At 45.1% G+C, this 20,755-nt stretch overlaps 1 protein-coding gene across 2 annotated transcripts in view; it reads left to right on the top strand.

Annotated features, from left to right (window-relative positions):
* LOC129333018 (phosphofurin acidic cluster sorting protein 1-like) overlaps positions 1 to 20,755 on the top strand; it is a 168,344-nt gene that overhangs the window by 95,407 nt on the left and 52,182 nt on the right. For both annotated transcript variants that reach the window (XM_054984320.1, XM_054984312.1), the window contains exon 2: positions 17,112 to 17,199. In XM_054984320.1, coding sequence (XP_054840295.1) covers positions 17,112 to 17,199 — 88 coding nt within the window. The remainder of the gene's footprint in view (positions 1 to 17,111; positions 17,200 to 20,755) is intronic.

Raw genomic sequence — 20,755 nt, 5'->3', positions numbered from 1 at the left:
TAACCTGCAGTTAGCAAATGTTTTAAATGACTGCCTTGCCATAAGCACAACTCATGTGGCATAGAGAGTAAGACATTGGATTTTAACTGGAGTGCACCATCTTCAGATTTGGGTTGCCAAGCAACTGGCAGAAGGGTCGAGGACAGGGAAATAAGGAGAGTGAGTGACATTGGCTATGCCATGATGTCACTTCTTGGGAAAACCCAAAATATGGTTTTACCATAAAGTTTCTTATGCCCACAGCTGCCCCACATCACTTCCTGTTTTTTCTTGGAAGTGATGTTGCGATGTAGCTGATGGTGTGTTTTTTTGTCCTGCCAGCAAACACGGCTGCCAGCAGGAGGTTTGTGAGGATGAAATGAGGGCAATGCATGTACCCAACCCAGAGTTCTTAAGAAGGAAGGGAGGGTGCAAATGTACTATGTGCCGTACAGCTTTGCTTAGCCAACAGTGTCTTGACCTGCTTTTGCATGTGAGGATTGGCTCTCAGTCTCATTGGCTTTGGTGAATTATTGGCTTAGGTTCTTTGTGAATTGGGCTGTTGAACTGGTTAGTTGTTTGAAGGATTCTGAAGTAATGCTGGAAGAACTAAAATAAGGCTCCTATAGTTTTAAATGCTTGGAAGTAAGATTTCTGAGTAAACATGCATAGGAAACAGTGTTACGCTCTTCTACATCTGTTGAAGTCAGTGGGTGTAGAATGATGTAGCTCTGGTTAGGATTGCATTGACGTAGGATATTTTTATGTCTATGTATTGCTATTTTGGTATATAGGGATTTGTGAAAGGGACACTCGTGGTAATAGGTTTAATTACAAGCTCAGTGCTAATTAACCTATTAAAAATCAAATATGAAAATGTTCTGATAAAAATATAGTTAAAGTAAAAAAAACAACATAACATGTAACACTTCAAGCTGCGTTAAATTTAAAATGTGTTTCCCCTGATAATTGTGTGTATAAAAGCAAAATGCTGCTGGTTGCTTATTATGTGAATGTAGTGAGACAACATTTAAAATCTTAATTTAATTGACTTCAATAGATTATGATAAATGGAGGCATTAACAGACGTTGGCCTAAATTTTATTGCATTCTAATCAGACTCTTAAAAAAAAAAGAATAATATAAATTGCTGTTAAAGGAGCTCCTGGGTAAAAGATCAAATGGATGGGCACCGTTAAATTTATATTAGGTATCAGAAGAAAGTTTCTGCCCACTGGCAGAATAAAACATTGGAACAGATTCCCTGGAACAATTAGGGAGAAGAGACAACCTGATGAACCCTGAGCTGATTAAGCAATAAATTCAATGTTTAACGTGGGCCGTTGCCACACGTCTTACCTACCTGCGGAACATTGCATGAAAGACCCAGAAGACATCGCCTTCTTGCGCGAAATTGTGCTGTTATCCGGGAGTTTTGCACGAATCATGCAAAACTCCCAGATAACAGCATCTTCCTGGCACGATTTCGCGCGAGAAGGCGATGTCTTCCGGGTCTTTCGCACAGTGTTCCACAGGCAGGTAAGATGTGTGGAAACGGCCATGGTACTTACCAACCTTTAGGCTTCATATTATCACAAGCACTTGTTTGCTATTTTAGAACTGAAAGGGGAGCAGACCAGATATTTGTTGTGTATGGACTGCATGTGAACTGAATACTGTATGTGCTGTCACCCAAGGGAACAAGAAATGCCCCCCTGGCTGTTTCAGGTTGGGAAAATGGCTCAGAGGAGAGGCTGAAGAGTCTTTTCAACCCACTCCACAGTCCCAGTCCAAATTGTGCCCAGTGGTGTGTGGAGAAATAAGTTCCCACAGCTGCTTTCAGGGTGTGGGGAATGTGAGTTGTGTCAGGAGAATCCAGCCTGACCTAGTTCAGGCCTAAGTTAGGCCTGTGGATCCCCCAAAGGGGTCAAGGAAAATTGCGCTAAAGAGCTGAAGTGCATATATCTTTTGTGAATTTAGGTTTTTTATTTTTGTGTTTTAGAACGAGAAAAAAAAGTAGCAACAGGGCTTCACTGGAGCCAGGCATCGGCTATGCAGTCCTAGCACTGCTCTAAAAGAAGTGAAATGGGTATAGGCACAACAAACACATTTCTCTCCCCACTGAAGAGCAATCGAATCCATTGAGAATCAAGGAGAAGAGCTACCCAGGGGAGATGCTGTGACTGCCTGGTAGTTTGAAAGCAGTGTTTTATAGAAACTTCCTCTTCTTTTTCTTGTTGATCAGATCGCCAGGGAGGAAAATAAGGCTGCTATTCTACCAACACTTACTCAATGGAGATTTACTTCTGAGTATACATGCTTAGGAGTTGAGGTTTGTTCATTTCTGGTGTCATTGGAGATGTGAAGGCCCAGAGGGGGGGGGGATGTTTTCTCCTATTTTTTTTCTTGAGGATTTCCCCCCAGTTTTTCCAATGGAAAAATTGGAAAATTTGGTTGAGGACTGAAAAAAAGATCCCTCTGAAATATTTAATCTTTTAGAATGAGTAAAATGCTCCTTAAGGCAAGATTTTTCATACTCAAAATATATGAAAAAACAGGACTTTTTCAATTTTTCCAGTGGGAAAAATGGGAAATTGGGGAAGCACTGAAAAAAAACCCTATAGACATATGCAACATTTGCAAGATATTTTTCTTGTTTAAATATAAATAATTTCGGCAACAATTAACATGCTATATAGTATGTTTAATGTTAATGTATTATTAAAGAGTTCATTATTTTCAATGGCCAAATATGCCGGTAGTGCTAACTATTGTGACTCTGAGAGCATTTCTGTACAACTAATATACTTATTTATTATAGAATCTGTTTTCTACCCTCCAGTTTTGTTTTTTTCTACCTCTAATGACAGAAATTAAAGATCCATGTGCTATGGTGGCATATAGTGCAACAGTTTGCAACTTTCTCAGGTATTTGGGTATACTTGCAGTTTTTCTTACAGAAAATGAAGATTTTTATCATTTTAAATTTCATAAAATGCTAAATAGTACAATTGTAACTAACTTATAAATATTGCATTTTATGTTTTTCTACCAGTAAAAGAATTGTAGGTTTGAAAGGGAAGTATTGCATATGTTTCAATTTTTCCAAAAAAATCCTTTATTTCCTTGATAAAAGGGAGGGGGACTGTGTTTTCTCCAGAGAGTTCAAAATTTCTGGACGTTCTACATCTCTAGCATGTCATTATAATCCAATAAGATGAGAACTTTTGTAGGTTTCTTCAGTTTTTAGGATCTCGAAGCTGCAGGGGGGAAAGCTGGTGGTGGCTTCCGGGTTGTGGTGTATGGGTGTGAATCTTGAAATGACTTGGTATGCTCAGAGACCCAGACTTTCTCTGCGGGGCTTGTGACTGGCATCAATGCTGTTTTTGTTATAGTGAGCTGAGGATCAGCTAAAGCTAATTCTCAGTAGCTATAGTAATAGGATTTTGGTGAAGTATTTTCTGCTCTGTCCCAGGAAATCTATTCTCCTAATTGACTTATGTATAATGCTATTGTAGTTTGCAGACTGGATAAATAACCATAAAGAAAAACATACGGTCAAATTTTAACATTGCCCATGGGACTGAAGAAAGCATGAATGTAGACTTTTGACTGGAGGGAGAAGGCTCAAGGAGCTGTAAAAGTCTAGGGAGAGTTGGGGTAGAAATAAACTTTTATTGGAGTGTGCCTGCCAGAAAATGAATGCACTGAATTCTGGTAAGATCTTGCATCGTGGGAGTAGTGTGGTTACCATTCTCCTGTAGCTCTATTCCACACTGCTTCTATATAAACTTGGGTACACATTACGTTCACCATATGAAATCAGGCTTTAAGTATTAGGAATTCAAAAGTTACCCTTTGGTTTGCTGACACTCAAGGAAAGCTTGGAAGTAGTTGCTTTGAAGTCTTACTGAGCCAGTGGGCTCTGATCTTTCATGGCCATGCCCAAGGGAAACGTAACTTTTTAAAAAAACATTTCTTTCAGAATTATGTCAAGATAACCACTTCCAAGCTTCCCTTAAGTATTCACTGGAGGGTGCCTTCAGAATTCCCAATGGTCTGCTCTTTTTCTTGTTATGAATGAAATGTGCGGGAATTTTTTTCTTTAGAACAGAATTATTGTGGTGGAACGGACAATGACAGTGGTGGAAAGACCAGGCAGAGGTAGCACAAAGGTGGCAAAGTACAAGGCTGGCAGTGTGCCGCTTCCCTGCAGCTTCTGAACCAAGCACTGAGTGTGATACTACCTTGCAGGATCCTGGCCAGAGTCCAACGCAGCCGCCTGAGCTCCAGTAGTTGCAGCTGAGCCAGATTAGCTCTCAGTTTATTTAGGCTGAGGCTAGAGAGAGCTGCATTGCTGGATCAACCAATCCACTAGGTGCAAGCCCCCTGTGTTCCAGCTTCAAGCTCCAGCCTAAAGCTTCCAGCCCCAGGACCCTGCTGCCATATACCTCTGAGGCTAGCTGGCCAGGTGACTGCCTGACTCTCAAGGAGTCCAGCCCAACAGAACACCGAACAGTGGGAAACAATTGTCTGCACTGTAAAATCTGCTATAAATGTTTCTAGTGATTCAGATGATTAAAAATAACTGGATTTCAAAAGCTGGAAAACTGGAAAAGCTTTTAAAACTAACAGTTTTAAAAGGTGGACTAAAACTAACAGTTGAAATGTAAAGTTCTGCATTTATGAATGCACACATGCAGCAATATAAAATGATAGGAGTACCTGGCTTGGCAATGTTATTTGTGAAAAGGATCTCAGCGGATCATAAACTGGAGCTGGGTCAGTAGTGTGATGCAGCTGCAAAAAAGGCTAATGCAATTTTAGGCTTGAGTTACAGGAAGGTAATTTCAGTTGAACATTAGGAGAAACTTCCTAACAGTAAAAACAGTTCAACAATGGAATCAGCTATGGGGTGTGGGGAGGACTTTCTCTTCTCAGATTTTTCAAGCTGAGGCTGGACAGTCATCTTGTTGGGAATGCTTTAATTCGAATTTCCTGCGTTGAGCAGAGTGTGTTTATGTTCTAGATGACTTATAAGGCCCCTTCCATATCTAAGATGCTTGTATCCCATCTACTCTGTGTCCCGTTGAATCACAAACTTTTATGGTATGGTGCTTTGTTCATTAAACTGTTGGCAACTTAAGTGGATCCCAGTTTTACATCTCAGTAGCCTGTTCTGCTTTGGAACTGTGGCCCAGGAGGTTTGCCTGACTGCCTTCATACTTATCTTTAGATGTCAGTTCAAGGAACAGTTATTTCAGTATGTTGTTGACCAACATACTGGAGTAATCGATGGCTTCACACTTTTTTATGAGCTTCTGTTGATTTTATTGATCTACTACTTTTTTTTGCTTCCAGTTTTCTGCTATATTATTAATATTGTTTATATTTGGTTTTCTTCCAACTTTACTGGTTTTTATAAGCCACATTGAGGATCCCACATGAGGATGAAAAGAAAGGATGAAATTACTTTCATGAATAAAAAATTAAAATATCCAGTGTTAATGTCTGATCTAGGCCAAGGACTGTTTAGACATGCATCAAACCTGAATCTCTTTTTAAAACACAAACAAGTGATAAAGCAGAATTTCAAGGCTCAACATCTTTAATCTTTCAAAAGTCTGTGCTGTATTTGGGCCAATGCTGTTCTTACACAGCAGACTTTCAGTCCATATAGAATTGTTGAGGAAGTGGCATGACTTAATGAATTGTTAGTAAAATATACAGTCTTACAGCGCAGTAATGGAGGGGGAGGGGAAGCTGTTTGCTGTTCCTGGGCCAGCGCTGTTTCTGGCCTGTCAGGTGCCATGGTGAGGAGGTGGCTGGGGTGGCCAGTGCCCCAGGGAACACGAGAATAGCTGCGGGGCCAAGGGATGAGAAGGCCCAATCATGGGGTCCTTGTCTTGGACGGCAGCGTGTCCTGCTGAGGCCTTGACGTCAGGTGCCCTCCCTGTGCATCCTGAGGTGGCAAGCCAAGAGGAAATGGAGATGGATGATGGGGTGGAGGCACCCAGTGACCAGGAAATGAAAGCCAAGGGAGACAGTGGGGAGGAGTTTTGTGGGCATGGGACACAGATGTGGGCTGTGTGGCATGACGGGGGGCCTCTTATAGAACCACCAGTCTCCATTTTCTCCCCTCAGGTGCCTTCCCACTGACAGTCTCTGCCAGATTGGTGGAGCATCTTAGTTGCCCTGACCCCATCAAGACAGCCCAAATCAGCCAGGACAATCATCTTTCAGAGGCTGGGCATCCTGGGGCCCCCAGAGCCAGCAACTGAGTGGGAGCTGATGCAGCAAGCAGACTCATCATCCTCAGAAGGGGCAGGGGCTTCAGGAAATGGGGAGGGGGGCATCGGGATGGTGAAGCAAGTGGGCTGGTACCTAGATGCAGTGGATGCTGCAGGCCAGGAGGACATGGTAAACTGAGCATGCATGGGCCTACGGCTGGCTCAGCTCATCCCCCCCCCTCTTTTGTTTAGGTGGCAATTGAGCAGGAGTGACTGGAAACTTGTCATGTGGAGGGTGCTGTGTCTGGAGCCATGAGTACAGGGCAGGGCTGGTGGCATCTGTTGTGTTTGCTACCAGTCGCTTGGAGGATCTGGTGACTGTTGTTTGGGATGGCCAAGCATGTATCGAGAGGCTGCTTGGATAGCAGCCCCCTGTCCCACTATCCCCCCCCACTCCACTGCTGGAGAGGGTGGCTGGGGTGCACCATGAGGTTCTACACAATGGTGAGGGGTGCCTCTCGGAAGGCACCTCCAATGAGCACAGTGCGACCATAGCCGGATGCACACTTTTCCCCTCCCAGAGCCACTGCCCTGGTGTCTGTGCCATTTCCCTGCTCCTAGGGCATGTAGCTGGGCAGCCCTGGCTGGGGTTGGTCCCCATCACGCTGATCGGTAGGTCCCCTTCTCACCTGGCCTGTCTGCCTGGTGCCCTGTTCCTGCTTGACAGCAGCCTGAGCCTTTAAGAGTGTAGGCTGTGCATGGAGGGCCACATCCCTTCCCTGCCCCCTGGGGTAAGCTGTGCCACATCCCCATTGCTCAGGCCAATGGCTGATCCTTCATTGCTCTGCTACATGGCTTCATGACATCTTGTGTCACAACGGCACCCATCTGGCTCCCTTTAGGGTCTTCTGCCTACCTCCTGGCCCCTGCCAGAACCTTTTAGGGGGCAGACTAACAGTGGCATGCTTATGTGGACGCCCAGATGCCTCTGGCACAGGGGCTTTCTGGATTGTGTGGTTAGTTTTTGTGGAGTAGAGCTGTAATGTATTGGTCGAACTGTAGCTGATAGAGAACTCAAGGCTTTGCTATCAGTGGCCACTAAGTTCGGGTGGCAGCAAATCAGGAGAGCCAGATAAAGACCAATCACTGAGCTGTAAATAAGTTACAATGTATGTGAGTTATGCAAACGAGGGTATTCTAAAGTACGTGTTCTCATTGGCTATAACTCTTTGGGAGGGAAAACTGATATGTATATATATTAAGGGTTTCTGTCAGTTGTTGTTGTGTGTGTGGTTATACTGAATAAAGAGCTGTTGGTTTACTTCAAGTCTGAACCCACTATTTAATACTGGCGATGAGGATGGGATCTCTGATTGGGTATGCAGCCCCAATACCAGAGCGATATCACTAACAAGGTGCTCGGGTAGGCAGCCCCAAAACCTAAGCTGAAATCTTAAGTGTGAGGAATTGTCACCTCCGCCATCCGACATACGCTCGCGTCGTCCAGAAGGCAGACATGGCCGCTAAGGGCCACTTCGAACCGTTTGACTCAACAGCCGAGGATTGGGAATCCTACATTACCCGCTTCGACTTCTACCTTGAGGCGAACAAGATTGAAGACACAGATCTTGCGAGAGCAACGTTCTTCAGCGTGTGTGGGCGTTCCACGTTTGATATAGCGCGGGCACTAGTGGCGCCAGCCCAGCTTCAAACTACACCGTTCGACACGATAAAGAACAGACTCAAAGAACACTTCTCACCACAGCCATCAGAAATAGCCAGCAGACACGCGTTCTACAACCGCAACCAAGCCCAAGGGGAATCCATAGCGGCATTCGTCACAGCCCTCCGGCAGGCAGCCCGGCAATGCAATTTCCCTGACCTAGAGATGGCACTTCGGGACAGGTTGGTGTGTGGGCTGCGAAATGAAAAACTACAAAGACGACTCTTTGCGAAGAAAGAGCTGACTTTCAAAACAGCGCATGAGGAGGCACTCGCTGCTGAAGCAGCAGAACAGTCCGCAAAAGAGGTCCGGCAGTCGCACACTTCCCCATCATCCCGCAGGGCCGAACAGGTACATCAGGGGTGTGTAGAGGACCTGTCATCATCAGAGGATGACGAAGAAGAGGTCCTGAGAACTAAGTTCCACGGCAAGCAACCGGGGGGGGGCCACAACATTTCAGGGCACCCCTTGCGCAAGCTGTGGAGGACCTCACTGGAGGAAGTCCTGCCGGTTCCGGGAAGCACAATGCCGGAACTGCGGGAAGATGGGACACATCGCTCGAGCCTGTCGCTCCGCAAAGAACCAAGTCGGATCGCCCAAGTCCAGCCACAAGTCAGCACTGGGCTACAACAAGGCACCCAACCGCAAGAGCGACTGCCATACAGTCACTATACGCCACGCTAATGTAACCCAGACTAGTGAGTCATCAGTGCAAGCATTACGACCTCCAAGCAGCAACAAAATAAAAGTAACCGTGAAAATCCAAAACTTGCCATGTGAGATGGAAGTCGACTCAGGGTCCGCGTTATCCATCATCTCGTCACACACCCTCGAGCTGATACGCAGAAAGTCATCCACACCTCATCTTGAATCAGCAAACATGGTGCTGAAAGACTTCCAAGGCCGCCGTGTGCCGATCATGGGCATCGGCACATTCAAAGTAAAGTACAAGGACTTTATTGGCCCACTACGATTAGTGGTAGTTCAAGGCCGCCAACCTAGCTTACTTGGCCTCGACTGGTTCCGCCCTCTCGGCATCCAAATCGCAGGCGTGCAGCGGCTGCATCATGATGAGGTAGCATCAGTATGCAGAGAGTTCTCAGCAGTCTTCGACGGGGCCCTTGGTAATTACACAGGACCGCCTGTCTCGTTTGACTTAGACCCAGCCGTGGCCCCCATCTGCCTGAAGCCTCGCAGGGTTCCATTTGCGCTCAAGCCAAAGATAGATGAGGAACTGGATCGTCTGATCGAACAGGGGATCCTGGAGCCAGTTTCTCACGCTAAATGGGAAACTCCACTGAAACTCCCTAAATGGGAAACCCCACTGAAACCCAATGGAGCGGTCCGAATTTGCGCAGATTATAAATGCACAATCAACAAAGCACTACAGCAACATGCCTACCCAGTACCAGTCGTGAGCCATCTCCTGGCATCGCTTCAAGGGGGAAAGATTTTTGCCAAGCTTGATCTGGCACAGGCTTACCAACAACTACCTGTGGACGAGGCGACAGCAGAAGCCCAAACGATCGTGACACACCGAGGGGCGTTCAAGGTTAAAAGACTACAATTCGGTGTCAACGTCGCCCCAGGAATTTTCCAAGGCATCATGGAAGGACTTCTACGCGGAATTCCAGGCGTCATTCCGTACTTTGATGACGTCCTAATCGCGGGGGAGTCAGAAAGCGCACTTGCAGAGAGGCTTCGCTGTGTCCTTCGCAAACTACAAGACGCCGGCTTAAAGGTAAAGAGAGAGAAATGCCAATTCGCTGTTGAGAGTGTGGAATTCTTGGGATTCCTCATTGACGCAGCCGGTATTCATCCCACATCAGCAAAGGTACGGGCCATTAAAAGTGCACCTCCTCCAGGATCAAAGAAGGAACTACAATCCTTCCTGGGCCTATTAAACTTCTACCATGCATTCTTGCCACATAAGGCCTCAATTGCAGAACCCCTGCACCGCCTTCTAGATTCCTCCGCCCCCTGGGGGTGGGGCAGAAGAGAAGCCGCGGCGTTTGAAGCAGTAAAAAAACTACTGTCGTCAGAGAGCGTGCTGACACACTTTGATGAGAAAAAACCACTCGTACTCGCCTGCGACGCCTCCCCATATGGTATCGGAGCCGTCTTAAGCCACAGAATGCATACCGGGCATGAAGCACCCATCGCCTACTTTTCGAGAACCTTGTCGGCCGCGGAACGAAACTATGCCCAAATAGACAAGGAAGCTCTGGCAATCGTAGCTGGGGTGAAAAAATTCCACGATTACCTCTACGGCCGGAAGTTCCTCATCGCAACCGACCACAAACCACTCCTGGGACTACTCTCTCCAGACAAGCAAACGCCTCAAATCCTTTCGCCCAGAATGCTGCGGTGGACGGTGTTCATGTCTGCCTACTCCTACGACTTACAGCACCGCCCCGGCAAAGCAATGGGACATGCCGACGCCCTGAGCCGCCTGCCACTTGCTGACCAGGGGACCGACCCATCTCCAGCTCATCACATCATGCTGCTGGAAGACTTGCCGAGTCCACCACTTAGAGCCTCCGACGTGGCGTCACACACTGCTAAAGATCGCACCCTCAGCCGCGTTCTCAACTGGGTGTGGAGGGGGTGGCCATCAGGCCAGCTGGCCGAAGAGTTTCGGCCGTTCCTCATTAGGCAGCACGAACTCTCAGTGCACAAGGGCTGTCTGCTATGGGGAAATAGAGTTGTAATTCCCAGCAAACTGAGACAACAAGTGCTGGAGGCACTACACAGCGGACACCCAGGCATAGTCCGCATGAAGGCAATGGCGCGCAGCTATGTTTGGTGGCCAGGCATGGATAGGGCTATCGAGGAATGGGTCCGTACCTGTCAGCCGTGCCAAGAAACACACCCAGCTCCAGCGCAAGCCCCAGTACATCCTTGGGAGTCAGCGAGAGCACCCTGGTCGAGACTCCACATTGATTTTGCAGGGCCATTTCAGGGACAAACCTTCCTAATAGTTGTGGACTCTTATTCAAAATGGCTAGAAGTTGTTCCCGTCTCCACAATGACTACTGCTGTGGTCATTAAGGCCCTACGTCAGCTGTTTGCAACACACGGTTTGGCTAACACGGTAGTGTCAGATAACGGAACACAATTCACGTCAGCGGAGTTCCGGCAGTTCCTGGCCAACAACGGCATCAGGCAAGTCACGTCTGCTCCGTTCCACCCTTCCACCAATGGGCAGGCAGAACGGATGGTGCGGACAACAAAGGACAGCCTTCGGCGAATCAGCCAAGGAGACTGGCAATCGCGATTGGCTGCGTTCCTGTTACATCAACACGTCACACCGCATTCTACGACAGGGCGTAGCCCCGCTGAACTACTAATGAACAGGAAGCTCACCGTGACTCTCGACAGGCTGCACCCCGACCTAGCGGATGAGGAAAGGCCCATGCCGGAAGGAGAGGTAAGGACCTTCCAGCCGGGGGATCTCGTATATGCCCGCGACTACAGCGGACGTCTGCCATGGGTGCCTGCGACCGTGGACACCACAACGGGACCAGTGTCATACGCCGTTGTCGCTGCGGATGGCAGGAAACTACGAAGACACGTGGACCAGCTACGACGCAGATGGCCGACCAGGACAACGGGAGCCGAGAGTTTACCAACGCCCAGTGAACAGGATACCATCCCTCCAGAAACGGACAGCGAAGCTATACCACAGCAGGCACCAACGGTCAGCTCACCGGCGGCAGAGGCAAGTACTACCCCCGAGAACCAAGCGGAACTAAGTAACGGGCTACCAACTGCCCAAACACCGGCTCAATTGTCGGACGCACTTTGTCCCTCGCCTCAAGTGACCTTACGGAGGTCCCAGCGGACTCGGACTACTCCCAGCCACCTGAAAGATTATATTTGTTAGGAGGTCAGTTCTGACTTAGGGGGGAGGAGTGTAATGTATTGGTCGAACTGTAGCTGATAGAGAACTCAAGGCTTTGCTATCAGTGGCCACTAAGTTCGGGTGGCAGCAAATCAGGAGAGCCAGATAAAGACCAATCACTGAGCTGTAAATAAGTTACAATGTATGTGAGTTATGCAAACGAGGGTATTCTAAAGTACGTGTTCTCATTGGCTATAACTCTTTGGGAGGGAAAACTGATATGTATATATATTAAGGGTTTCTGTCAGTTGTTGTTGTGTGTGTGGTTATACTGAATAAAGAGCTGTTGGTTTACTTCCGGTGCTACATGTGGGTCCTCATTATGCAGTCATTTCATGTAGGAGGTTTTTAAAAAGCAAAGAGGCTCAAGAGGCCATAAAATACAGGGAGCGCAGAATGAAATGTAATCACATGGAACATTTCAAACAGGGAAAACGTAGAAACTGTTCACTAGTTTTCACTGTGGAGGTCTGCAGGAGGACAGACAAAAGGAAGTATTTCTTCAGATAATGACTAATTAAGTTGTAGAACTCACAGTCAGTGAATATAGAATAGGATTAGACTGATTCACTGAGGACAGATCCATCACTGGCTGCTAACCATAATGACTAAAGGGAACTGCCATGGCCAGAGGTGTTAAACCTCTGAATAACAGTGCCAAGAGGCAGCATCAGGGTGTGAAGGCCTTTGTGCTCTGCTTGGCCCTCCAGGGCAACTGTTTGGCCACTAGGGATATTGCCCTAGATGAACCAGAGTTCTGATCCGGAAAGGGCACTTATGCTATTTACTGGTGGCAGCAATGCTGGGGAAAGTAAATTCAGTTGTTTCTGCCTGGTTGGCAAAAGTTAGAGAAATGAGTAACACTCTGAATAGTAGAAAAGAACGAGAGTCCAGTAGCACCTATAATACTAACAACATTTGCGGTAGAGTATGAGCTTTTGTGAGTCACAGTTCACCTCTTCAGATACTGTGCCTATCTTGGGAGTTACTGGAAGTGGGATTTGTCTTGATCCACGTATGTTTCAAATATAAGGCATAGTACAAAATTCCTCTTTTATATACACACACCTGAGGAGCAAAAGAGAGCTGCATTATAGAAGCCACTTCTGCCTTGTCAGCATATTAGTGTTACCATACCTGCTATCCTACAAACCTATCCAACTGCTATGGTCATCTTCCAAGGCCCTATTTCTGGTACCCTCATTTTTTGAGAGGGCCTTCTTAGTCACGGCGCCAAAACTCTGGAACTGCCTCCCCAGAAACACTAACCTGTCCACTTCTGTTGCCCTCTTCAACCAGCAGATGAAGACTTTCTTGTTTAATCTGGCAGTGATACCTCTTTCCTGCCCTCTGTTTTGTTTTTATTTTGTTGTTGTGTGCTTTAACTTAATTTTAATTGTTTTAATGATTGTGTATTTGTTGGGTTTTAATGGTGTTTAACATGTGCTTTTATGATGTATATTTTTAATCTGTTAGCTTCCTTGTTGTCCCTGACGAGGACAGGAAGGCAGGGTATAAAGTTTGCAAGTAAATAAATAGATGTTTAAAATATCAACAATTTTTGTCATGGGATCTGAGGATTTAACTGAGATCTTAGAAAGATGTGGGTTGAGAATGCAGCACACAATCCAGCCTGCCAGTTAAGATCTGCCTCTCAAATTCTGCTGTCTGTGCCCTTCCCTTCAGAGAAGAGTGGATGGCGACTAGATACAGGACATTTTCTGTGGTGGCACTTCTTTTCTGGAATGCCCTCGCCCTTGAGGCTTGCCTGGTGCCTGCTGTACTTTCTTTTAGGTGCCAGGATAAAACACATCTTTTTACCCTGGCTATTAATTAGGGGTTTTATCTTATGAGCTTCTTAATAGTCTGACTCTAATGAGTAGTTTTTATTCTTTTTATGTCTAAAGATTAGTGTTTTAATATTGTAGCTTTTAATTATAAACTGCATTAAACAGAACTCTGAAGATGCAGCATAGAAATACTATAAGTAAAAAAAAAGATGTATACTTTTAATGGCTAATTTGAGATTTTTATCTATATACTTTATCGAAGGACATTGACTGTCATAATAGCACACATGAATTGTGAAGCTTCTCATCTTTATATTAATGATTTGCTTTCTACATAGGGTTTTTCCCCCCCCTTCTAATTAAACCCCACAATAACAAAATAAGTTAATACATTTTTGTTTTCTTGGAGCTGCGCTGAGTTTACCTGGCAGCCAGTCCCATATTGAACATACTTGCAGATAAATATGGATAGACTTGACCTGCATAGAAAATACTTGTTTGTGACTAGACAGGGCTGTATTTGAATGCAGAGACTCTGCCCTGGAGCTATTGGAGCAGTAATAAAGACAAGTGGGGATTTATACCTCCCTTCCCTTGCAGTTGCACTTCCTCATGTCACTGGGGACTATCCCAAGCAGCACATGCCAGCACCCTAGCGGTCACCTGGATCAGTGGCCAGGAGAAGGGAGAGAAAAATTCTCCATACATTTTCACAGGTCTTCTGTGCTCCTCAGATGAGAGCTACTACTGCAGTAGTCTCAGACACACAAAGGGAATACACATGTGCAGTCCTTGCTTACTATGATGTAGGTGGGCAGTAGAGAGCTGCTTTAAGCTATTTTTTTAAATGCAGATCTAGGGGGAATGTATTTATCATGGACCAGGTTTCCACCACTTCACATGGGTTTTGATTTAGGGAACAAATATATAGAAGAGACGGGGATGTTCTGTCACCACGTGCTCAGGCTTTGTGGTTGATTAATGATTGAGCACCCTTAGTTGAGTGAGATTTACTGGCTCTCTGGAACCTGTCCCTGAAGCTTAACATCCTATGCCCTTTAAATCCTGGGAACTGGTGGCCACCCTTGGGTCAGTGCTACCTCTCCCCTTGAAGGTCATGGAATGGGACACAGCTAACAAGCTCCATAATAATAAAGAGCCATCAAGTCACAACCGTCTTATGGGGTTTCAAGGCAAGAGATGAGCAGAGGTGGTTTTCCTTTGCCTTTCTCAGCACAGCAACCTGGTTTTCGTTGCTCGTCTCCTGTCTACGTACCAACTATAGCCAACCGTGTACTCTGAAGAGCCCAGGTTAGTCTGGGCTATTCAGGCTGCTACCTGCCCATGGAGATTATGGAACTGGAAACAACCAACAAGCTCCATGGCCTCCCAAAAATGTATGCAGTAGCTCTCAGACATATAGCTTAACTAACCATGAGAGCTCAAGTTTTAAAAAGTCAGCATGTGTAAGTAGCTGTATGGCTTGTTAGCAGTTCCCGACCACTTTTGTACCCACCATTTCAGTTTCTGCCAAAAATGGTTTAATACTCATGCTAGAATGCGGAATAGGGAATTTTGTCTCAGGGTAACTCCAATTATATGCCACAAAGAACTGAATTTGTGACTTGTATAAATTGTGCATATTGCGCACATTTGCATGGCTGCTTAACTTTCACAGTTGTCCTCCTGCTACAGAATTCTAACACAGGACTTTCACCCTGGCCAGTGGAAGTTCTGTTCAGGCCTCCCTCTGGATGCTGAGATTTCATCAGATATCGCTCCCATGCTTTCAGATTTGCATGGTTATCAGCAATTGGACTCCCATGAACCCTTGCAACTTGGAAATACCCAAGCAGATATTGGGGAGGAAAGAAGTCTAGCAGGGCCCTGTTCAGTATCCAATAATTATTGATAATCTATGTTCAACATTACATTGGAAAGTAATTACTTTTAATGCGCCAGAAGTTAAGATGTGGTTAATTAAGATGTGGGATAGTTTGTACATAGAAAGTAACCAATTACATTAAATTGAGAGAAGGGTAGACTTCCAAAAGATCTTGTCCAAGAAAACTCTCTCTTGTTTATACGACTTTTGGTAGTGTTAGTGGTAGGGAGCCTGGTTCATGATTTACTTTCCAAAACACAATTAGTAATGTTGAAGAAGAAAACTAGAAGAAGACTGTTAAAATTCTGGAGAAACAATTATTATACAACTGCATTACGTTTTTTCTCACATCTCTGGAAATTCAATAAAATGTTGAAAACAAAATTGTCTTCAAAGGTTTGAGGCTAGAAGCATACGTTAAAAAATGGAAAACGGAGATTCTCATGATGCTGAATTATTTGCTTAATACTAATGTATGCACAGTTGCATAATACCGTTACAAAAACCAGACACGAACCTCTGCCTTTAGGAAACACTTGCAGAAAAATTTCCATATTTGTCCTGTACGGCTGCTGCATAACTATACCTGGCAGGTAGACGATTACTCTTGCCCCCATATTGATGTCGGCAAAGGGGCTTGGAGAAACAGCAGCTGGATGCCTCCAGTCACTCTGTGCGTTAAGATGTTTAGTGATGCTACAACTGTATTCTATATTAACACCTTTTGCTTCCCATCACCCAACTTCAACCCTTTATTCGGTTTTATGAAACTGCTAGATAGACTGGTTTTCTTCTATTCCTCTGCCTTTATTCATTGTGGATGAACTGGTGAAGAATGGGGCCGTTATGTACTTGATTTAGGAAAGAAAGCATAGCTGACCAGATAGGAAGCGGGAGCTAGCATGGCCCCATGAATAGTATGAGATGGTTGTTGTGGGTTTTCCGGGCTGTATTGCCGTGGTCTTTGCATTGTAGTTCCTGACGTTTCGCCAGCAGCTGTGGCTGGCATCTTCAGAGGTGTAGCACCAAAAGACAGAGATCTCTCAGTGTCACCGTTTAAGCCTTCGACAATACATCAATAGTATGAGACTTTTATGAGTAGAGATTTGAACATGCAATCTCTTGTTCGTCCACTGTCAACTTGGAAGAGCAGTTGCCTGTGACAGAGGGCAATTACGATAAATATTACTTAAAGCATGGTCAAGTGTAATACAAATAACCAAGAGCATATATTCCTTTTTATTAAAGATGGCTTGAAGTGCTACAGAGTATGAGACCTGGCACTAGTCATTGTGAAGGTGTCTGTGGGCAGGGCTGGCAATGGTCCCTTTTGCGCAGGGATCTTTCCTCCACCTGGTCTGCATCTGTCAGGGCATAATCCCTTTAATCCTGCTTTGCTCTGTTAATTTCCCTCCTTTCCTCTTTTTCTGATCCGCTTTCTCTGTGGTGCATGAATCCTGATGTCTCTCGGTCAGGCATCCAGCTGAGGATCAGCAGTGGCCTCCCAGCCTGCCTTCCTGTCTTCGGAACGCCTGGTACCATGCAGCAGGGGCCCTGGGATGGTGGTGCCTGAATGTGTCCCATTCTCTCTGTCTTACAGGCTGTGCAGTCTCCGCCTGAAGAAGCTGACTGTGCTGAGGGAACTGGACAAGGAGCTGAGCTCTGTGCTCATTGCTGTGAAGATTCAGGTAAGGTACTGATCCCATGTTCTTGCTGTGTGTTTTCAGACAAACTGAGGTGTGGGTTCCAGGTGTGCAATACTCCTGTATACATTCCTGTTGCCTCCTTTATGCTGTGCCACAAATCTAGCCCTCCATGCTTACACATTCTCATGGAGGCTACTTAACTGATGTAGGATTTCACTTTAAAGCAGGAGGAGGCTGTTTTCTTTTTTGTGATTTTCAGTTGTGTCTAAAAAATGTGGAGTGTTTCCTGATATGGATGATAGATGTGTTGGGCCCAGCAGGGTGCTGGGATTACTGTAGAATAATACGATTATGAAGGAAGGCTCTGAAAAGGGTTGAATGTTCTCTGCCATTGTGCACAAAAGCCCTCCAGCAGTGCGGGTCTCCAGTCAGTGCAGATCTCGCTATGTTTGCCATGCCATATTTTAGGAAATAGCTGATTCTGTTCTCTCCAGGTAATGGGATGGTGGTGCATCCTGCAGTTTGTGGCATTCAGAGTTGACTTAGAAATCAAGGTCTGTTTCTTAAGGGAATGTTCTCCCAGTCCTTCCCATATCCCGGCTTTCTTTCCCAATCTAACAAAAAAAATCTACAAAAAGAACCAGATTATATGAGTAAAGTACAACCAATTTGGGCAACTTCCTTCTGTCAGCAAACTTTCATTTATTAATCTGGAATTCTCCCCATATTCTTTGGGGCATTTTCCCAAGGACCACTAGAACTATGGCCTGTTTTTTCCCTTTGCTCCCAAGTTGTTACCTGCAGAAGAAATATTTCCCTATTTTAGGCTTGCTTCAAATCTGGAGCAAAAACCATCCTGTCAATTTGACAGTCATTCTGTTAATGAAATATTTGCCTATTACATGGCAGACCTTGTCTTTTGAACTTCCTCAGTGCTGTCAGGGGCATTCCAGCCTTCTCTGCACTTCCCGCTTTGCTTGGATATCTTCCATCTGGGGATTTTAAATGCTGTGTTCTTCTCCTTTGAGCCTCATAACCTTCTAGAAGTAAAGGAAATATGATGCATGTTACAAGGATATATGAGTATGGTCTGCTGAAATGGCAGGCTCCTCTCTGCAAAAATGCAGCAGCTTTTAGAAGCCTTTGAATGTTTATGCGCAGTACAATAGAGTGGGCTATATATTCATTCATATCTCACTCACTCTCTCTTTTCCAAAGAGGATACTTAATTTCTTAGCACTGCCTATCAGAAATAAAAAGCTGAGGATACTGCACACAATATGAAGTCTAGAATGAAAATGTAATGTATGAACGTCTTTGGAAACATGCAGGTACACTCATCAGAGTTCCAGGCATGACTTCAGCCCTCTGTCAAGTATGTAGTTTGTTGCATGTAATATGAAATTTTAGGAAGAGTGAAAAGAGAAGCACTGGATCTCTCCAGTAGTGGTTTGTGCCAAGGGAACAGCTAGCAAGATATAGTGATACCAAATGAATAGGGGAAATCACTCCAGGAACTTCTCTTTTACACATCAAAACCAAAAGTCATGTAATACCCTTCTTATCCAGACCAACCAATCATAAAATGGTGTGCAATCTTTTATACTAGTTCGTACGTTGTTTTTTAAAAATCCTGGCTACACTTTGTATGCATGTGTGTACATAACAGATGGTGTGATTATGATGATTATCTTTGTGCTCAGATTGGGAGAATTTGTGGTCTCTTTAGGATGTTTTCCCACATCTTTTCAAGGCAGCCTTCCCTTTTCCTTCCACTGTGTATGAGGTGGGAGAAAGATTGTCACTTTCTCCATTCATTATGATGATGTGAGGATCTCCACCTTGGATATAGCGAATTTGTATTCTCGTTCTGTCTCAAAGGTGTACTTTTGATCCCATCACCTCTTCTTTCATTCTTTGCTAGCGTCGCAGTGCACAGACTCCATGGATGGAAACAGAGGTCTTGCCCCTCAGTTTGCAGCCCAATGCCCTTCCTGTGCTCTTGTCAGCTGTTAATAAAGCCGCTGATGCTGCTGACAGCAGGCTGGGGTGAAGAGCCAAAGGGCTTTGCCCAGGGCATTCTCTGCACTGCAATCATTAGAAATAAAATCTGGGATTAGCAACTGAAGCTGGTGTTTTAAAGTTGCTCTGGGACTGAAAGCTTGTCTTTGCCTGCATGTCAGAGGCCTGTCTGCATGTTGCAACCAGCACATGGCAGCCATAGGAAGCAGAGGCTGTGTAACAGCCATAATGTGTACAGCAGTTTGCCATGTGGATGGAGAGAAAGCTTCCATGATACTGCCTGAATTTTGTTGCGGTGATGTTTAAAGTCTCCATATGTTGCAAGGTGATCCATTTGCACATGTTAATGGCCGTCATATGGTGCAGCACTCTCATGTAGCCTGTTCCACACAGTCTTCATGTAGTGATTTTGAACTGTATACTAGGCCACACACCATTCTTATTCATTGGTAAAATTTAGGGTTGCCACCCTAAGTTAGGGTTGGCTGGCAACTGCGGAATTACAACTTATCTCCAGCCAACAAAGATCACTTCCTCTGGAGAAAATGTCTGCTTTGGAGGGTGGACTTTATGGTATTATACCCTGTTGAGGCCCCTCCCCATACCCTGCTCTCTTCTGGCCCCACCCCCCAAAATCTCCCAAGAATTTCCCAACCTGGAGCTGCCAGCCCTAGTAAACCTGGAACAGCAAAAGTAGTAAGTCCCATGCCAGTGTCTGCAACTTGTGTGTACGTGAAGGGAACTGTCCCTGAGTTTCCTGATCCTCCTCTTTATATAAAACTATACTCTGCATTTCTATATGTATGATTTTAAGACCACGATCTTATACACTGTTATTTTGGGAATAAGATCTACTAAACCCAATGGGACTTCCTTCTACTTAAATATACATAGGACTAAGCAATGTCCTCAGAAACTCTAAACATATACAGTGTGTTTTCAAGAGCACTTCTACCCACCCGCAAAGAGGATTAAACAAAATGCCTTGCCAAGGAATATGGTCCAGGTATCCTTGAGCCATGAGACAAGGCCCAGAGTTAAGAAGAGGTGCCAAGAGCAGGTGACACGGCATATGGAAATGAGGATGAGCCTTGAAAATTGAATCAGAGAAGTAAACAAAAGTATCCTCTTTCTTCTGCCATGTGCTATTTGCAAAAAATTGGAAATCAGGGATTGATTTGAATGTAAAAACGTGGATCAGTAAGACTTGGTAAATTAACTGTTGAAGTTAAGTGAGTTTGAATGCTTGGAAGGATGTCAGGCAGCAGGAACCTTGTTTTTCAACAATATTGCAGCCTTTTCTGGTGTTTTGGCAACAAACTTAAATCTAGATTTTAATGTTTTTAAACTGTTAGAAAAAATTGATTTATGATGCAGCACTAAGGCTGTTGGTTTGCATGGGTTTCTTTGTATTTTCTTGTTTGTAATACGAGATTCTTAAAAAGGAGATATTCTGAGCTCCCTCCTCTATGCCAGCTTCCAAGGAGCTGTGTGACATTCTGTCCCCAGGAATCTTACTTGTAGTTACCAGACACTGCCTTCTTATGCTCCTTTGGTTGTGTGGAAGCTAAAGCAG

This window comes from Eublepharis macularius, chromosome 1 (assembly GCF_028583425.1).
Source record: "Eublepharis macularius isolate TG4126 chromosome 1, MPM_Emac_v1.0, whole genome shotgun sequence".
NCBI lineage: Eukaryota > Metazoa > Chordata > Lepidosauria > Squamata > Eublepharidae > Eublepharis > Eublepharis macularius.
The sequence above is the reverse complement of the archived record's forward strand: the minus strand, read 5'-3'. Positions and strand labels throughout refer to the sequence as shown.